The sequence below is a fragment of the Vigna umbellata genome, chromosome 8 (genome assembly GCF_029865625.1).
Source record: "Vigna umbellata cultivar VRB3 chromosome 8, Vumbellata_1.0, whole genome shotgun sequence".
Taxonomy (NCBI): domain Eukaryota; kingdom Viridiplantae; phylum Streptophyta; class Magnoliopsida; order Fabales; family Fabaceae; genus Vigna; species Vigna umbellata.
The window spans coordinates 46,471,652-46,485,880 of NC_142172.1; the positions used below are offsets into that span (position 1 = coordinate 46,471,652).

Sequence of the window (14,229 nt, forward strand, 5' to 3'; positions counted from 1 at the left end):
TATCAGGCCATTCTTAATGGGTTCGCGTAAAAGTGTTGGATGTATCAACAAATGCTATCAAATATTATACGAAAAGAATAAGTTAAAAAAGTTTAAAGTAAATATATAAAACTGTTTTATGCATTTAACTAAATATAAACTATTGTTCATATAATTTTTAAATAATTATTACATTATAAACACGTATAAATGTATTATTATTAAATAATAATATTTCATTATATAATCAAATAAATTTGAAATACTATTCTTTTTCAAATAATGTCATAAGTACTTGTTATATTGAATTTCAAACTTTATCGATTGCAACACCATGAACCACACTTACTTATTTTTATATTTTATATACATATGTCATAGTCTTATGATCATTCCACTTTGTAAAGTTATAATCCATGACCTACCTTTGTCCCATTTGTCTATGTCAAAAATTTCAAAACTTGAATAAAAAAACAATATAATAATAATTACACATAATCATTCTTCACTGATTAGAGTTTGGTTTTATAGTTTTTAGTTAGAGGTTACTGATTTGGATACTAAAATATATAGATTTTTGAGATTGTGTTGAAGTAAGAGAAGCTAAGAGTATTGTGTAATATGAGTTTAGGTTTATTTGGAATGTTATGATATGTTTTATATTTGTATGCTTTCCATGAATTATTGTAGTGTAAATTGATTCTTGTTATATATTATTTGGTTTTATTTATTTCTAGTGTATAATATTTTAATTATATAAAGTTATGAGTTATCTTGATAAAATCACTGAGTAAAGCTTATTTGGAGTAATCCTAATGAATTAATGGAATGAGATTTAAAATATTGAAATGTGTGTAATCTCATTAAAACCTTTTTTTTTTAATTTTAACTATTAAATGGAACAAAAAAATTTACACATAATTCATAACATATATTTTTTCAATCTAACTGCTATGATTGATAATTAGAAGTCTATGATCAAAGAAATAACTTTTGCAATTTTGAGAGAAATCTAAAGGTCACTTTGTTTTTCTTTATTTGGAATTGTTTCAATAAAACCCTCATTTATACTTTTCTAATTGTTGGATTGACTTGAATCTTTTATACACGGTTTTTGTAACATATATTTCTTCAACCTTGACGTTGAAATCTTTTATTAGAGATTTGTGTTTATTGAAGTCAGTTTCACAATTTTAGGGAGTTGAACATCATATCCTGTTTTTTGAGAGTTATTTTTGTAAAATCTATATTTCCAATTATTTAACCATTATATCAGGTTAAAAATTTGAAAGATATTCCATGAAATCTAATTTTGCATTTTGATCATCATGATCAATAATTAGATATCTGTAGTTAGAGAAATGATTTTCTCATTTTTTAGAGAAATATGAATGTCACTTTGTTTTTGATGTTTTGTATTGTTACGGTAAAAATCCTTTTTCTAATTTGTTAACGGTTGAATTTGGCTAAAATTTTTATACATAATTTTGTAACATAGTTCTTTACTTTAACCATTGTGATTGTCAATTAGAGGTCTTTGGTTGAAGATATTATGGTAGAGTAAACTATGTGAATTTTTATATGTTATTGTGAATTATTGTAACTTATAGAATGAAATATTTTGATGTGAAATAATGATAGGTAGTGTATGGAGATGAGATTTTGTGTGGGAGCTATACTGGTTCGGCTAGTATCATACACATGTAGAGTATAATTTTTAGTGGTGAGAGCCAGTGAAGGTTTTTATATCACGAATATAGAAATTTACCCTGTCATGGTTTGATTGTGATTGCAAGTTCTAATTCTCAAACCCATAGTAGTTTTTGAAAGGTTGGAGAGAAACATGATAAGTGCATAATCTCTCAATCACTCATCACATTGACCTTCCAAAAGAAAAATTCATATGTTTATGTTATGAATGAATTATGAGTATTAAGACATGATAATTGTATTACATAAATATTTGATGATTGTTATTGAATTCTTAATCTAAGAGTGAAAGATGAATATTATGTGTGAAGTAAAATTAATTGTTTAATTGATTGTGTATGCTATGAAGATGGTATAATATATTAGATATTGATTGGAATTATTGAATCTTTTATTATTAGAATTATGGGCAATATTCACTAGCTTATGCTTACTAATTTTGTGGTTATGATTTTTATCTAGCACAATGTGAAAATTTGCTAATAGGAAGACATAGGTGTACATCTTTATACTACGCTATTCATCAATTATTTCTCATCAATATGAAATGTCTTTTTTTTTTTAATTTAAAAAAAATATCTACAAATTTTTCAGAAATGTCAATACATAATATATATAAATTTACTATTTTATACTGATATTTATTATTTATATAATAATCTAAATTAACGGTTTTAATTTGTTAATTTAGGATGTTTTACATGAATCATTTGTAAATTTATTAAAATAAATAAATATAAAGAACAAACGACTTTAAACTCATGATAAAAATCACGCTTATTGAAAATAAACTAATTATATCTATAATAAAAAAAAGAATAAAACATTAAATTTTTTATGAATAAAATTCAAATTAATTAATTTATGAGCATGATTTTTCATAAAAAAAAAACATAAGAAAATTTAAACCATACATTAAGCATTGGTATTGTTTGTTTTTAAGATTCCAAAAATCTAAGGTTTTGTTCACTTGAATGAATTTGGGGAGAGTGATTGAATGGATTTGAGAGGATTTAAAGATAAATTTTTTGTTGTTTATTTGAGTGGATTTGAAGGTAAGTGAGACTGTATTTGGAACTAAAGTTTGTGAGAATTAGTATAAGATTTGATTTTAGTATAGGATTTGACACAAGAAATCATGATAAATTAAAATAAGAAGTACATTTTTTAAAATTATATTTTCTTGAAATATCTTAAATATTCGAATATGAATTACATTTTTAGAAATTATATCTTAATAGTTGACGCAAGAAATTATGACAAATATTTTTTTCCACGTTTGACATATTTTAAAAAAATATATACAATATTATATAATTAAACATAATTTGTATTGTTTATTTTATATAATACTATTACTAATAATAATAATAATAATTTGTAATAGCATCTTATTATAAAAGTGTTTTATTTAAAATTGTACTAAGTTACAATGAATATTTATTTATTTTCAATACAAAGAAAGTTAATGTGTATTTAAAAATTAAAGAGTGTGAATATCGTTTCATTCAAAATATGGAAAAAATATATATTTATTTTAAAACAAAAGATGGATGATTTTTTATTAAGTTGGAAGAGATAAATGTTATAGCCATCTATTAATGTTATAGCCAAAACCTTAAATATTTTTCCTTCATTATATGACTTTTCTGCTGCTTTCAAACATTAGTAACTTCATTCCTATTAAATCATTACCTTAATCGACATTAAACCTGGAGTCTCAATCAGTGTTTAGATTTATTGTTTCAATCATCATTAAGTCTAATACCATACAATTCCCTTAACCTTAACGTATTAAGAGCATAAAGCTAAAAGACCTTATTTCAAATCCGAATCCAAATATCATTAGACTTAACACCACAATCTCAAATAAATTTCATCTCTCAGAAATTGACTATGTGTATAATAATACTTTTTAATAAAAGAGTTAATATGTCTCTAAAATAGAATCTATATATTGACTTTAAGTTTTTCAATCAAGAAACTACAAAGAAGTGATCTTTGTTTCGTTAGTCATTGAAGGCGACCCTGGAACTCAAGCAGTCCTTTCCTCGTAGTATCTTTTTTTCTGATATCAAAATAGCACAACGTATCCCTTCAAATGTTGCTTCTGAAATGTCAAAATTAAGTTATACATACGATATAATATACTCAATTCACTGTTTCCCTCCTCATATCGCTTGTTTTTTCTTAGTTGTCCCTTTTCCAGTTCAATCAAATTTATGATGATAAGAAGAAATCATTCAACTATTTCTCATAAATTATAAAGAACAATTTCTCACACAAACAAAAATCACATTGTATCGTATAAATTGTTTGGTCAATGCGCTCATTACATATGGTTGGTCAACCTTCGACAAAATGTCTTTTAAGATTTTAGAGGCAAGATTCATGGAAAAATCGATTTCAAAATTTATAAAATATAAAAAAATTAAAAAAAAAGTGATTGTATTTATTAAATCATTAAGACTTAATTATAATAATTGATAAATATAATTACCTGTCGAAGTGCTTCTAACATATACTCAGTCTCTCAAATAGAAGAAAATAACAATATAAAGTTGTTAAGAAATAACTCTCGATTCTCCGAAACATCGATCATCCGTCTCATTAAGTCTATAGTATTTAAAGGATAATCTCATGGAAAAAAAATGTATACGTATTCACCTATACAGTTAAAACAAATTAGGTAAAATAAGTAATGATGGTGAGATGAGAATGGTTAATAGCTATCAATTATTTGTCTTATTCGGTTGAAACTCGTTTTGTTACTGACTCATGAACTCTTTCAGAATCTATATACGAGTATTTACATACATCCATAAACACTTTTCAAAAAGTAAAAAAAAATATAAAGTATATAACAAAATTAGATATTTGACAAAAACACATGCAATATCTGATATTCTGTTCACAGGGAAATAAGTCGTTTAAACTACTGAAGCATATCAGTTTTTTTGTCCGTGGCTAATTTTATTTGGTGATAGAATTTTTTGTATTAATCTGTTGGTGTTAAAGGCAATGCCCTCTCCTTAAAGAAAATGTCCCTGTGTGTGCATGTACTGCCAGAGTCAAATATTTCTGCTTGAAATTCTACCATTCATTCCAAGACCAATTAAGGTTTTCTCACACTAGCAATGCTTCTAGTCAAGCGTAGACTTCAGCACTGCAAACTTTTTTCAACTAAAAAGTTCAATCTAGACCACCCTCTAAGATTTAGCATCAAATGTCTATATCAATATTATCTTTTGTCTCCTTCAACAATTAAAGATAAGCCCCAAAACATCCAATAAAATTTTCTTAAATGTGTTAATTTCCAAGCCCAGTCATTGTTAGCTATCATAATAAACCCTAAGTGACACGTATCTGTCTCGCTATATTATCATTTATATATTATTACCATGTTTTCGAACCACAACTTTTGTTATTAATTAACTGATCTGTAAGGAAACGAACGAGAATATATATATATATATATGGAGGTGGGTGGAGCTATGATCAGCTACAACTGTATGCAAATGTTAAATATTAGTAACACATCATTAAAATAAATCAAGTCGTAGCGAAGAAAATGATATGATAATAACGAAGGAGTTGACTTTTCTTTTGAAGATACAAATCTTCCAAACTTGAAACAAGATAACTCAAGTAATATGTTGACAAAAATGCCAAACCAGACAGTGATCCGAGAACCTTGTACAATTGTCTCGGCGTTGACTGACCAAATGTTTGTATGAAACAGATCCAATAATTATAGACAACTGATGAAATGGGAATTAGGAAGTGAGGTATATTATAAACGCTTGCATATGAAGAAACAAGATTACAGATCGATCAGCAGTTTTTATGCAGCGAAAGAGGAACATGAAAGCAGAACACGAAAGGGAGATGAAATTACACTAACAAATGAAACTGATGAACATATTCTTCTCATGTTCAGAAAGAATGAATTGAATTAAATCTGCCTATAGATCACACTAATTTGATGGTAGCCAGTGTCGCAGTTGTTCGGCTCCGTCACACTAATACAACAAAATTTACAGAAGAAAGAAATAAGGCTAAAGAGACCAACCTATTTCAGCATAGAAACTGAACTATTACTTAACGAGACCAAGTTGAACCCTCCAGCAAATATGAACACCCAAATGAGTTGGTATCAATATTCAGACAGTTCTTTCATGAATTCCAAAGCCGAAGGGGATATCAAACTTCCCAAAACCCCATATGGGGAATCAGAATATTTAAACACCGATGACCGAGATGAGGAAAAGAGATCCGATGGATTTGGAGTGAAAAGTGGCATATCAGCAAAATCCAGGTGAGAAGGACTACATGGAACGATTGCACCATTCTCTATCAAATTCTCACCACCCCTCGCTGAACTTGTTTCATTACTGTTGTTGTTGGAACCATCAGACAAATATGATCCAAGATTCTCAGAGGTGTCTTGAGGCAGTGAAGCAGTGGACACGTTGTGACTGGTGCTTGACCTACCAGTGAGTCTCTGAACAAGAGCCATGAAATCTTTAGCCTTGGTATGGATAACCTTGGGTGATTGAGTGTAAATGATGATGGGTTTAATCCTCTGTGGCCTCTGGAGATTGATTTGTGCATCGACACACCTTGAAGACTTTCGTATCATGTGGGAATCTTTGTTGATCATCAAAGGAGAAGGACGAGGACCATTGATCACCTTCTTTGGCTGTTCTTGAAAGAAATACAACTCCGCACCAGGCCTCATCTTAAACTTCAACTCAATAAACCAATGCGAAAAATGTGTGTCAAAATGTTTGATGAAAAATGGAAAAGCACGAAACTGGTTTATTGGGAAAGAATAGAAAGGTGGGTTTATATATATATACAGAGAATGAGATTGGGAAGGAGAAATCTTAATAGCCTACAACTACGACCGTTGACACTTTATAAAGCCACAGTTCATATTTGTCAATAGGAAATATAGATAATGTTTTATCCAATAGATAATGAGTTGTGTTTTTTGATTTGACTGCTGGTGTGCTTGAATCGTAATTATTTAGTAGCTAAAAGATTGTTTTACCTGATTAATAATATGACTAGTAGCATGATTAAAAAAAATTAAACTGACCAAGGAGGCGTGTATAAAGCAAGAAAGTTGTTGATTTGAACCAAAATAAAATAATGTTGGAAGAGGAGTATTGTATTACTATTCTGGTGGGTTGGTTGTTGATTTTGTTTGTATACTGTAATACGTTTCGCTTCCACGCTTGGTACCTCCATAGTCGCCCGCAGGCAGATGACGCAGAAGCACAACTTTTCACCTTCTTCAACTCAATCTCATTTTTCTTCTGCCACTAAAATTACATCGAACACGGATTGAGTCTTCAAATTTATTTGGTTTTCCCTTGTATATTATTTTACTCTGAGATCTCTGTTACTTTTCCATTCCTCTGGCTATGGATATACTCTAACTTCAGTTTGAATTTTACAAAATCAAACTATCCCGTTTTGAAAAACATTAAAATAAGGTTTGAATGATGCAGAATAGCTTGGCAGCCGAGGTTTGTGTCTGTGTTCTTTGTTGACAATGGACAGCGTATGTTTTCGGCTTGAGGTTTGGAAGGAACACGGAAATGACAATGAATATTGCTTAATTTACTTGTTTAGTTTATTTTTATAATAATTATTATAAAAATTAATAAACTAATCAATACAAGATATTTTATAATTGGGATATAATTCTCTTGTTTAAAAAGGAAAATTTTGTCCTCATTCTATTTTTCCTTTATAATAGAAATTTCAAACATACCTAACTTTGAGATAGATTAGAACCTTAGCTTCCCTAATAATAATCAATAAAGAGTTCAGAAAGTTTATGCTTACTGGATCACACAAACAAACTCTGCAGCAATTTTCGTCCCTAATAGCTTAACGATACCCTCGAAGTTTTGAGATGTTCGAATAAATGAAATTAATTAAATTTAGTGTATTTTTAAAATATTATTTTAAATAAAATAAAATAAATTAAAAATTACTGATATTTAAAAAATTAATGTATTCCTTTTATAAACGAGAACGGAATTACCAAGATTTCATTATGAGATGTATTGTGCTCAGTATCATCAAAGTCAAACAAATTGACTTTCTGTTGTTATAATATTTCCTCCATTTGTACATTATTATAAACACTAACCAAAAGTATTGTCAGCGTCAATAAATGACAAAAACCGCTCTTTGTTTGTAGTCATAATATTTTTAACTAAAGCTTCCTTTCTATAAGTTTTGCAAAAAGAAAAAATAAATACTATGGTATAATTTATAAATTTCTGTTCAGGTGAAATGTTTTTTTCATTTTAAAAAATAATCATTCAAAGTTTTTAATTATATATATATATAGTTTAATTGAGAGTACCTTTTGTTTTTTAGAAAATTGATGTAATTAATCTTGGAAGAAGAAAAGGATGAAATGGATGGCAGTATTGGAAGAAGGTGGATCGAAATTGAGGGTGATATATAAAAGAACTTGGTAGCATTGACTCTGGGCTTCAAATAGTGTTATTTTTGTTGCAACTTGCTATTCCACCGTTAATAAGTAATTTGTTCATACCATTGGTGGAATAGTATTTTATAGTTACCGTATTGGTTCTTTTGAAACTTGTGTATCTGGACGTATTTCTAAAGATTCAAACAAAATGTTATTAAAAATTAAATTCATATTTAAAATAAAATTAAGAATTAATCATTCTTTTAGTATTTAAAAATCAATAAGAAAACATGTTTTACTTTTCTCAACAAATACGCCTTTTATTTCATCAAATCTGACTCGAACTAATGCTACGAAGGTCTATTATGTACATAATGTAAATGGGCTAGAATATCAAGGACTCTATTACAAAAAAAAAAAATAATATATATATATATATATATATATATATATATATATATATATTTGTATCGATAAAAACAAATATTGATGCAAATTATTTACTAATTTTTGTTCACGATTATTTTTTATTGAAAATTCTAATTGGTTATTCGTATTCAAGTTTTTTATAGCCCTTTTTTTCATATGAATACTCAAATTTGGAATTTTGTTTAAAAACCTAAGCTTAATTTCAATCCATAAATATCTGTCATTCCTAATAATTTTTAATAAAATTTATTTGATACATTTTAATTAAATTATCATAATGAATATTAATAAGTAATAAATTGTTTAGAATTAATTTCATATATTTTTATTTTTTATTTAAACATATAAAATTAATATTACTTTTAAAAAGATTATTTTTTCAATTCATATTTGTTTCGACTCGTTTAAATTTATATCTCAGAAAGAACAAATCAATTTGCTTTAATATTATAGGATACAGTTTTATTTAAATTGTACTTTGATAATAATTTTATTATCCAAATTTATATTTTAAAGATTTTTTTAAATAAATTTATTTAAAATTAAAATAAAATAAAACAAAAATATTTATAGGTTTTAATATTTGAGAGCATTAAAAAATTTAAGAATCTTCTTAGATAGAAGAAGTAACGGATATACATCATCACTTCCATTTCGATCCATTGTGTCCCTAGTTACACATGCAAATATTATACCACTATTCATAATCATATGTTTGATAATACTTCTTTTACCAATTTTTTTTTCTCAATTTCAAGTTGCTTATTTCAATTTTTTTGATAAAAAATCTCTTTTCATATGAATACTTAAATTTGGAATTTGTTTAAAACAATTAAGTTTAATTTTAATACAAATTTAGAGATAAACATATTTATGTTATATAATTGTCCATTAAAATTAAATATAAATTATATATTATATATATATATATATATATATATATATATATATATTTAATTCTTGTTGACAATTGTTTTGTCTCTAAATCTGTGTACTGTTCCATATATTAGTTGACGCTAATATAATGTCAAATAGATATTTTCGTTGTCTTCTTTCAATTGAAAATCAATTCCGCCGTATTCAACAACGCATGCTCAAGGTTTGTTTTTTTCTTAAAGAAATAGTCTGAAAAACTTATTTTATTTCATAAATTTCAAAAACTATGAATGAGAGAAAATTAACAATTGAATCATGCATTACATAATCTCGAAAATCATATATATCATTTGTTAAAAACAAAAAAAATACACTTGTATTATACACGTTATACAAATGCCACACGAATAGTTTGACCCTGTATTAACTGTTTCCATTGGTACACACATAATTTATCAACATAAAATAATTAATATAAAATTTTAAATATACACTAACAATGCCATATCATATATCAGAATAATAAATGATTCTTTTAATATATAATATTAATTTACACGTTACTTTTATACGTCAAAAATTTTATGTAATAGAAGTTATCAAAATCTCACATCTTTTTGTTAGTAAATGTTTATTTGTATTTATATTTAAAACATATAGAACATGTTAAAATGAAAAATATTGCTAAAGTATCAATCATTAAATTAATTTATATCATATTATATTATATATATATATATATATATATATATATATATATATAATATTATCCATATTATAATACTAAATACACAAGTCTTACCTATAATTTATAAAAATATTATTTATATGTTATTAATGTAAATAATTTTCAAGTAACTAATAAGAATTTTTTAGAAGTTCGAGCTTCGATCTGTCACATAAAAGAAGTCCATTTAAATAATTACGATATTTAAAAATATTTTTTTTAGTATAAGAGTAAAGGAAGAATAAAAAATATTTTTGTTTCAGTACGTATAGTCGATAATTACACTTTCACTATTTAAAGAAACACTTTTCTTAGTTTCACTTTACTTTCTCTAATGTGTTATAGAATATACTCGTATAGTTCAAGTACGAGCGGTGATATTGAACGCACTTTGACGTTAATGTCAGTATTCAACTATCAATTGATTATTATAATTAAGTTTTAAATGTCTAATAATTACAATCCACCCATTTTTTTATTTTATTTTTGTATTTATAAGTTTTGAAATAAACTTTTGGTTATTGATTGATCAAATATATCGTAAGCATATTTTATCTAATTAATCACAGTTTTTAATATAAAAGACAAACGGTTATTAACATGTTTGGTGACCGATCGGTATACGTTATTTCGAAAGTTTTGGAGGATTGATCAACCATCCGTCCGCTTTGAACTTGTGTTGAATGATTGATCTGTATTGTATAATTTTGTTTGTATAATGACAAATAAAATTAATTCAATACATAATAATACATTAACAAATATAATAATTAAATTCAATTTACCATAATCTAAATCCTATTTATATTATCATTAAAATCATTTTTCTCTAATTTGAGGGACATTAATATTTCATACAAATGTGATATTTGAATCTCAAGCTTATCAGATCATTTTGGGTAGAGCTGCCAAAATGGGTTATAACTCGTAGGTTAACCCAGTCCACCACGAGTTTGAGTTGGGTTGAGTTTGAAAAAAATGTATTTTTTTATGCAGGTCAATTTTCAATCCGGTTCATTTAAACTCGGCTCATCCGAGTTCAATTCGTGGTGAGTTGGGTTAGCTCACAAATCCACCTAATTTTATTTTACTAATTTATTATTTTATGAAACCATAAAAAATACTCTCATGTATTGAGTTTATGATCATTTTGGGAATAAAATTTATTTAGATTTGAATTACAAAATGGTTGTAATTTTAATTTTTTTTATTTAAAAAAAAATTGTAATTAAATAAACCAGTAAGTCAACCTGTTTAACCCACCATTCGTGGTGGGTCGAGTTGGGTTCGGATTTTTCTTGCTTGCTAATAAATGAGTCAGGTTGGGTTGACTCATTAAGTAATCAACCCATGATACATCGAACTGGGTTGGATCAGGTGGTCCATTTTTACAGCACTAATTTTGGGTATGTCAATAGTAATAAATAGTGATGTAAATTTAGACTAAGTACAACAATTATCAGAAGTCAAAGAAATAACATGTGAAAGCTAAATAAAAAGAAAGTTGTGTTATCACTAAGCAATCACACAAAATATAAAAGTAAAGATGAAATTTATTACACAAGATAACAACTCAAAGTGATACTAAAAATAACACTATTGAAGAAAATTTCATAATATGGATTCATTTTACTGAGAAAAAAAAAATTCTATCGATGTATAATATATATGAACTGATTTTACTGCCGATAAAAAATTCATGATAAATTTGTAAATAATTGAATTTTTTGAAAATTTGTAAGATTTTTTTGGTAAATTTGTCTGCAAAGTTGACGTTAAAGTTTAGTCAAACTAATAAAGAATGTGTTATAAATTAAAAGAAAAGAGGGAAAAAAGCATACGAAGAAGATAATAAAAAGGAGGAGAAAAAAGAGATGGAGTAAGGAGAGAAGAAGGAAACCATGACACTATTAACCATAACAAAAGAGAGAAATTACGAGAAAAATAAAATATAAAAGGAGAGAGAAAAATGAAATATAAAAGGAGGGAGAAAAATGAAATATAAAAGAAGAAGAAAAAATAGAAAAGAAAAAGACAAAAATATAATATTTATTGATGAAATAAATTTAAAATTATTTATTAATAAACATCTATCAATGAATAATTATTGATAAATTTAAATTATTCATAATTATCAATAGATAATTACTAACAAAATTTTTTGTTGTGAATAATTACAAACAAATTTTCTAATTCATTTATATGATTTGTTGATAAATATTTTATCAATGATTATTTTTATTGTTGATAAGAAATTTTTGTACTTAATGACAAATGTTATCGCTTGATAAAACGGACTTTTCTTGCAGTGCAATTACTTTATAAAAAAAGAAAGTTTGAATTTAGAAAAAGGAAGTTACACTGTTGTTACTGTTGATTAACAAAAGCATAAATGAAAGTAGAAATGTTATGTGAAATGTATTGAATTTTCTACGATTTTGAATATTAGAGGATTACTTTTCAGTCTTTTAAAATTTAAATTGGATACTATCAGATTTTCTTTTCTCTAAAATAAAATTGTTGCATGGAATACTATAATTGTTTCACACAATCAATATAAAATTTGCAAGTAGTAAATTAAAAGATAAGTTCATAATTTATTAAATTGAAGTTAAATTCTTTGTAATTAATACAAAATCAATCTCGTAAACATATGTCAGATATTTATAGAATAAAGATTGTAAGTTTTCTTGTTATCTTGAAAATGCAATAAAACACGATCAATTGACAAATGCATTTTAATTATAACTTTTTTGAATCAGTACTGACATTATCATATAATTTTGTGCATAATGACATAATAGTTGCCAATAGATTGGAACCTTTTAAGAGGCTACACAATTATACAATGACATCATATGATTACGGATGACGACAAACGTATTAATATTGAAAATACTTATAAGTTAAATCATAATAAAATATATGTATTTCCTTTTCTTTAATATTTTCCAAATTAGATGTTTTGAAAGATATTTTTCAGAATTAAAAAATATTTTTAAAACACTCAATTCAAAATGCATTTTATATTCGGAAATATTTCTAAATTCAAAAATATATTTTGAAATATTCAATCTATAATATAAAAATAATTTTCAAATTAAATATTATAATTTTTTTTAAGATTTGAATATATATTCCAGAGGATTAAATTTGAAAACTAATTTGATAGGACCGAGTGTTTCAAGATAAATTTCGAAATTTAAAAATATCGGATTGTTTAGTCGAAGGTTGCAGAGAAAAAGGTGAGTGACCAGTGAGTGAAAGTGGTAAAGTCGTTAGAAAGTAGGGAGAAAGAAGGCCAAGAGCCAGATGCAGCAGTAGAGGAGGAAGAAAGTTTAGAGTTTTTAATATATTTTATTTAGGGATATTATACTTTATGGAGTCCAGGAAAAAAAAGGGGGTGCAGGAAGAAATCCTGTAACCCATGTCTGAAATTCTTTGGGCTGACTCGCCATAACTTTTTTTTTTCTGAAGAATGTGTGTAAGAAAAAGTCCTTTGTTAAGTAAATTTCAATTAAAATAACAAATATCAAATCCTATTTATATTTTTAAAATAACAATTGTTTTTAGTTATCATAACTTAAATTTTTAAGGTATAAGTTTCACGAGGGATTAACTTTAATCCAATAAAAGTAGGGATAAGTTCCTTTTTTTTCTTCATTTTTATAGTAAACAAATTTTACTTTATCTTGATTTGTCTTTCAGTGTCATAAGAACGAAAGGGAGTTAAAATCTTATTTTATTTAATTTAATAAGTAGTCACTTCCTAAATAGAATATGGCAACTTTAGACACACAAAAAAATTGTAACATTTTATTTTAAATGTATATTGATTGTAAAACTCTTTACTGTTTTATTATAGAATGAAATTTAAACCTTAAAATGTGCACAACTGTTACATTTTACACAACCTAAGCTGAATTTTGTTTGCACTTGTAAATTACGTTCTAATTCCTCGAAGATTCAACATTTTGTGCAAACAGACTTTTTATTGTCTTTTCGTTGTACACTTTACGAGTTCAATTAATTAACGAAAGTATAATTT

The 14,229-nt window shown here is 26.0% G+C and overlaps 1 protein-coding gene across 1 annotated transcript; it reads right to left on the reverse strand.

The window, feature by feature from the left end:
• Positions 1–5,470: 5,470 nt before the first annotated feature.
• On the reverse strand, positions 5,471–6,555 carry PDE337 (VQ motif-containing protein). The gene has a single exon (XM_047308617.2). It carries the CDS (start codon positions 6,428–6,430, stop codon positions 5,846–5,848), a length of 585 nt encoding a protein of 194 aa, XP_047164573.1. The 5' UTR covers positions 6,431–6,555; the 3' UTR covers positions 5,471–5,845.
• Positions 6,556–14,229: the final 7,674 nt, after the last annotated feature.

Excerpts from the sequence above, each read along its gene's own strand:
- PDE337 (XM_047308617.2), bottom strand. The coding sequence starts at position 6,430 with ATGAGGCCTGGTGCGGAGTTGTATTTCTTTCAAGAACAGCCAAAGAAG.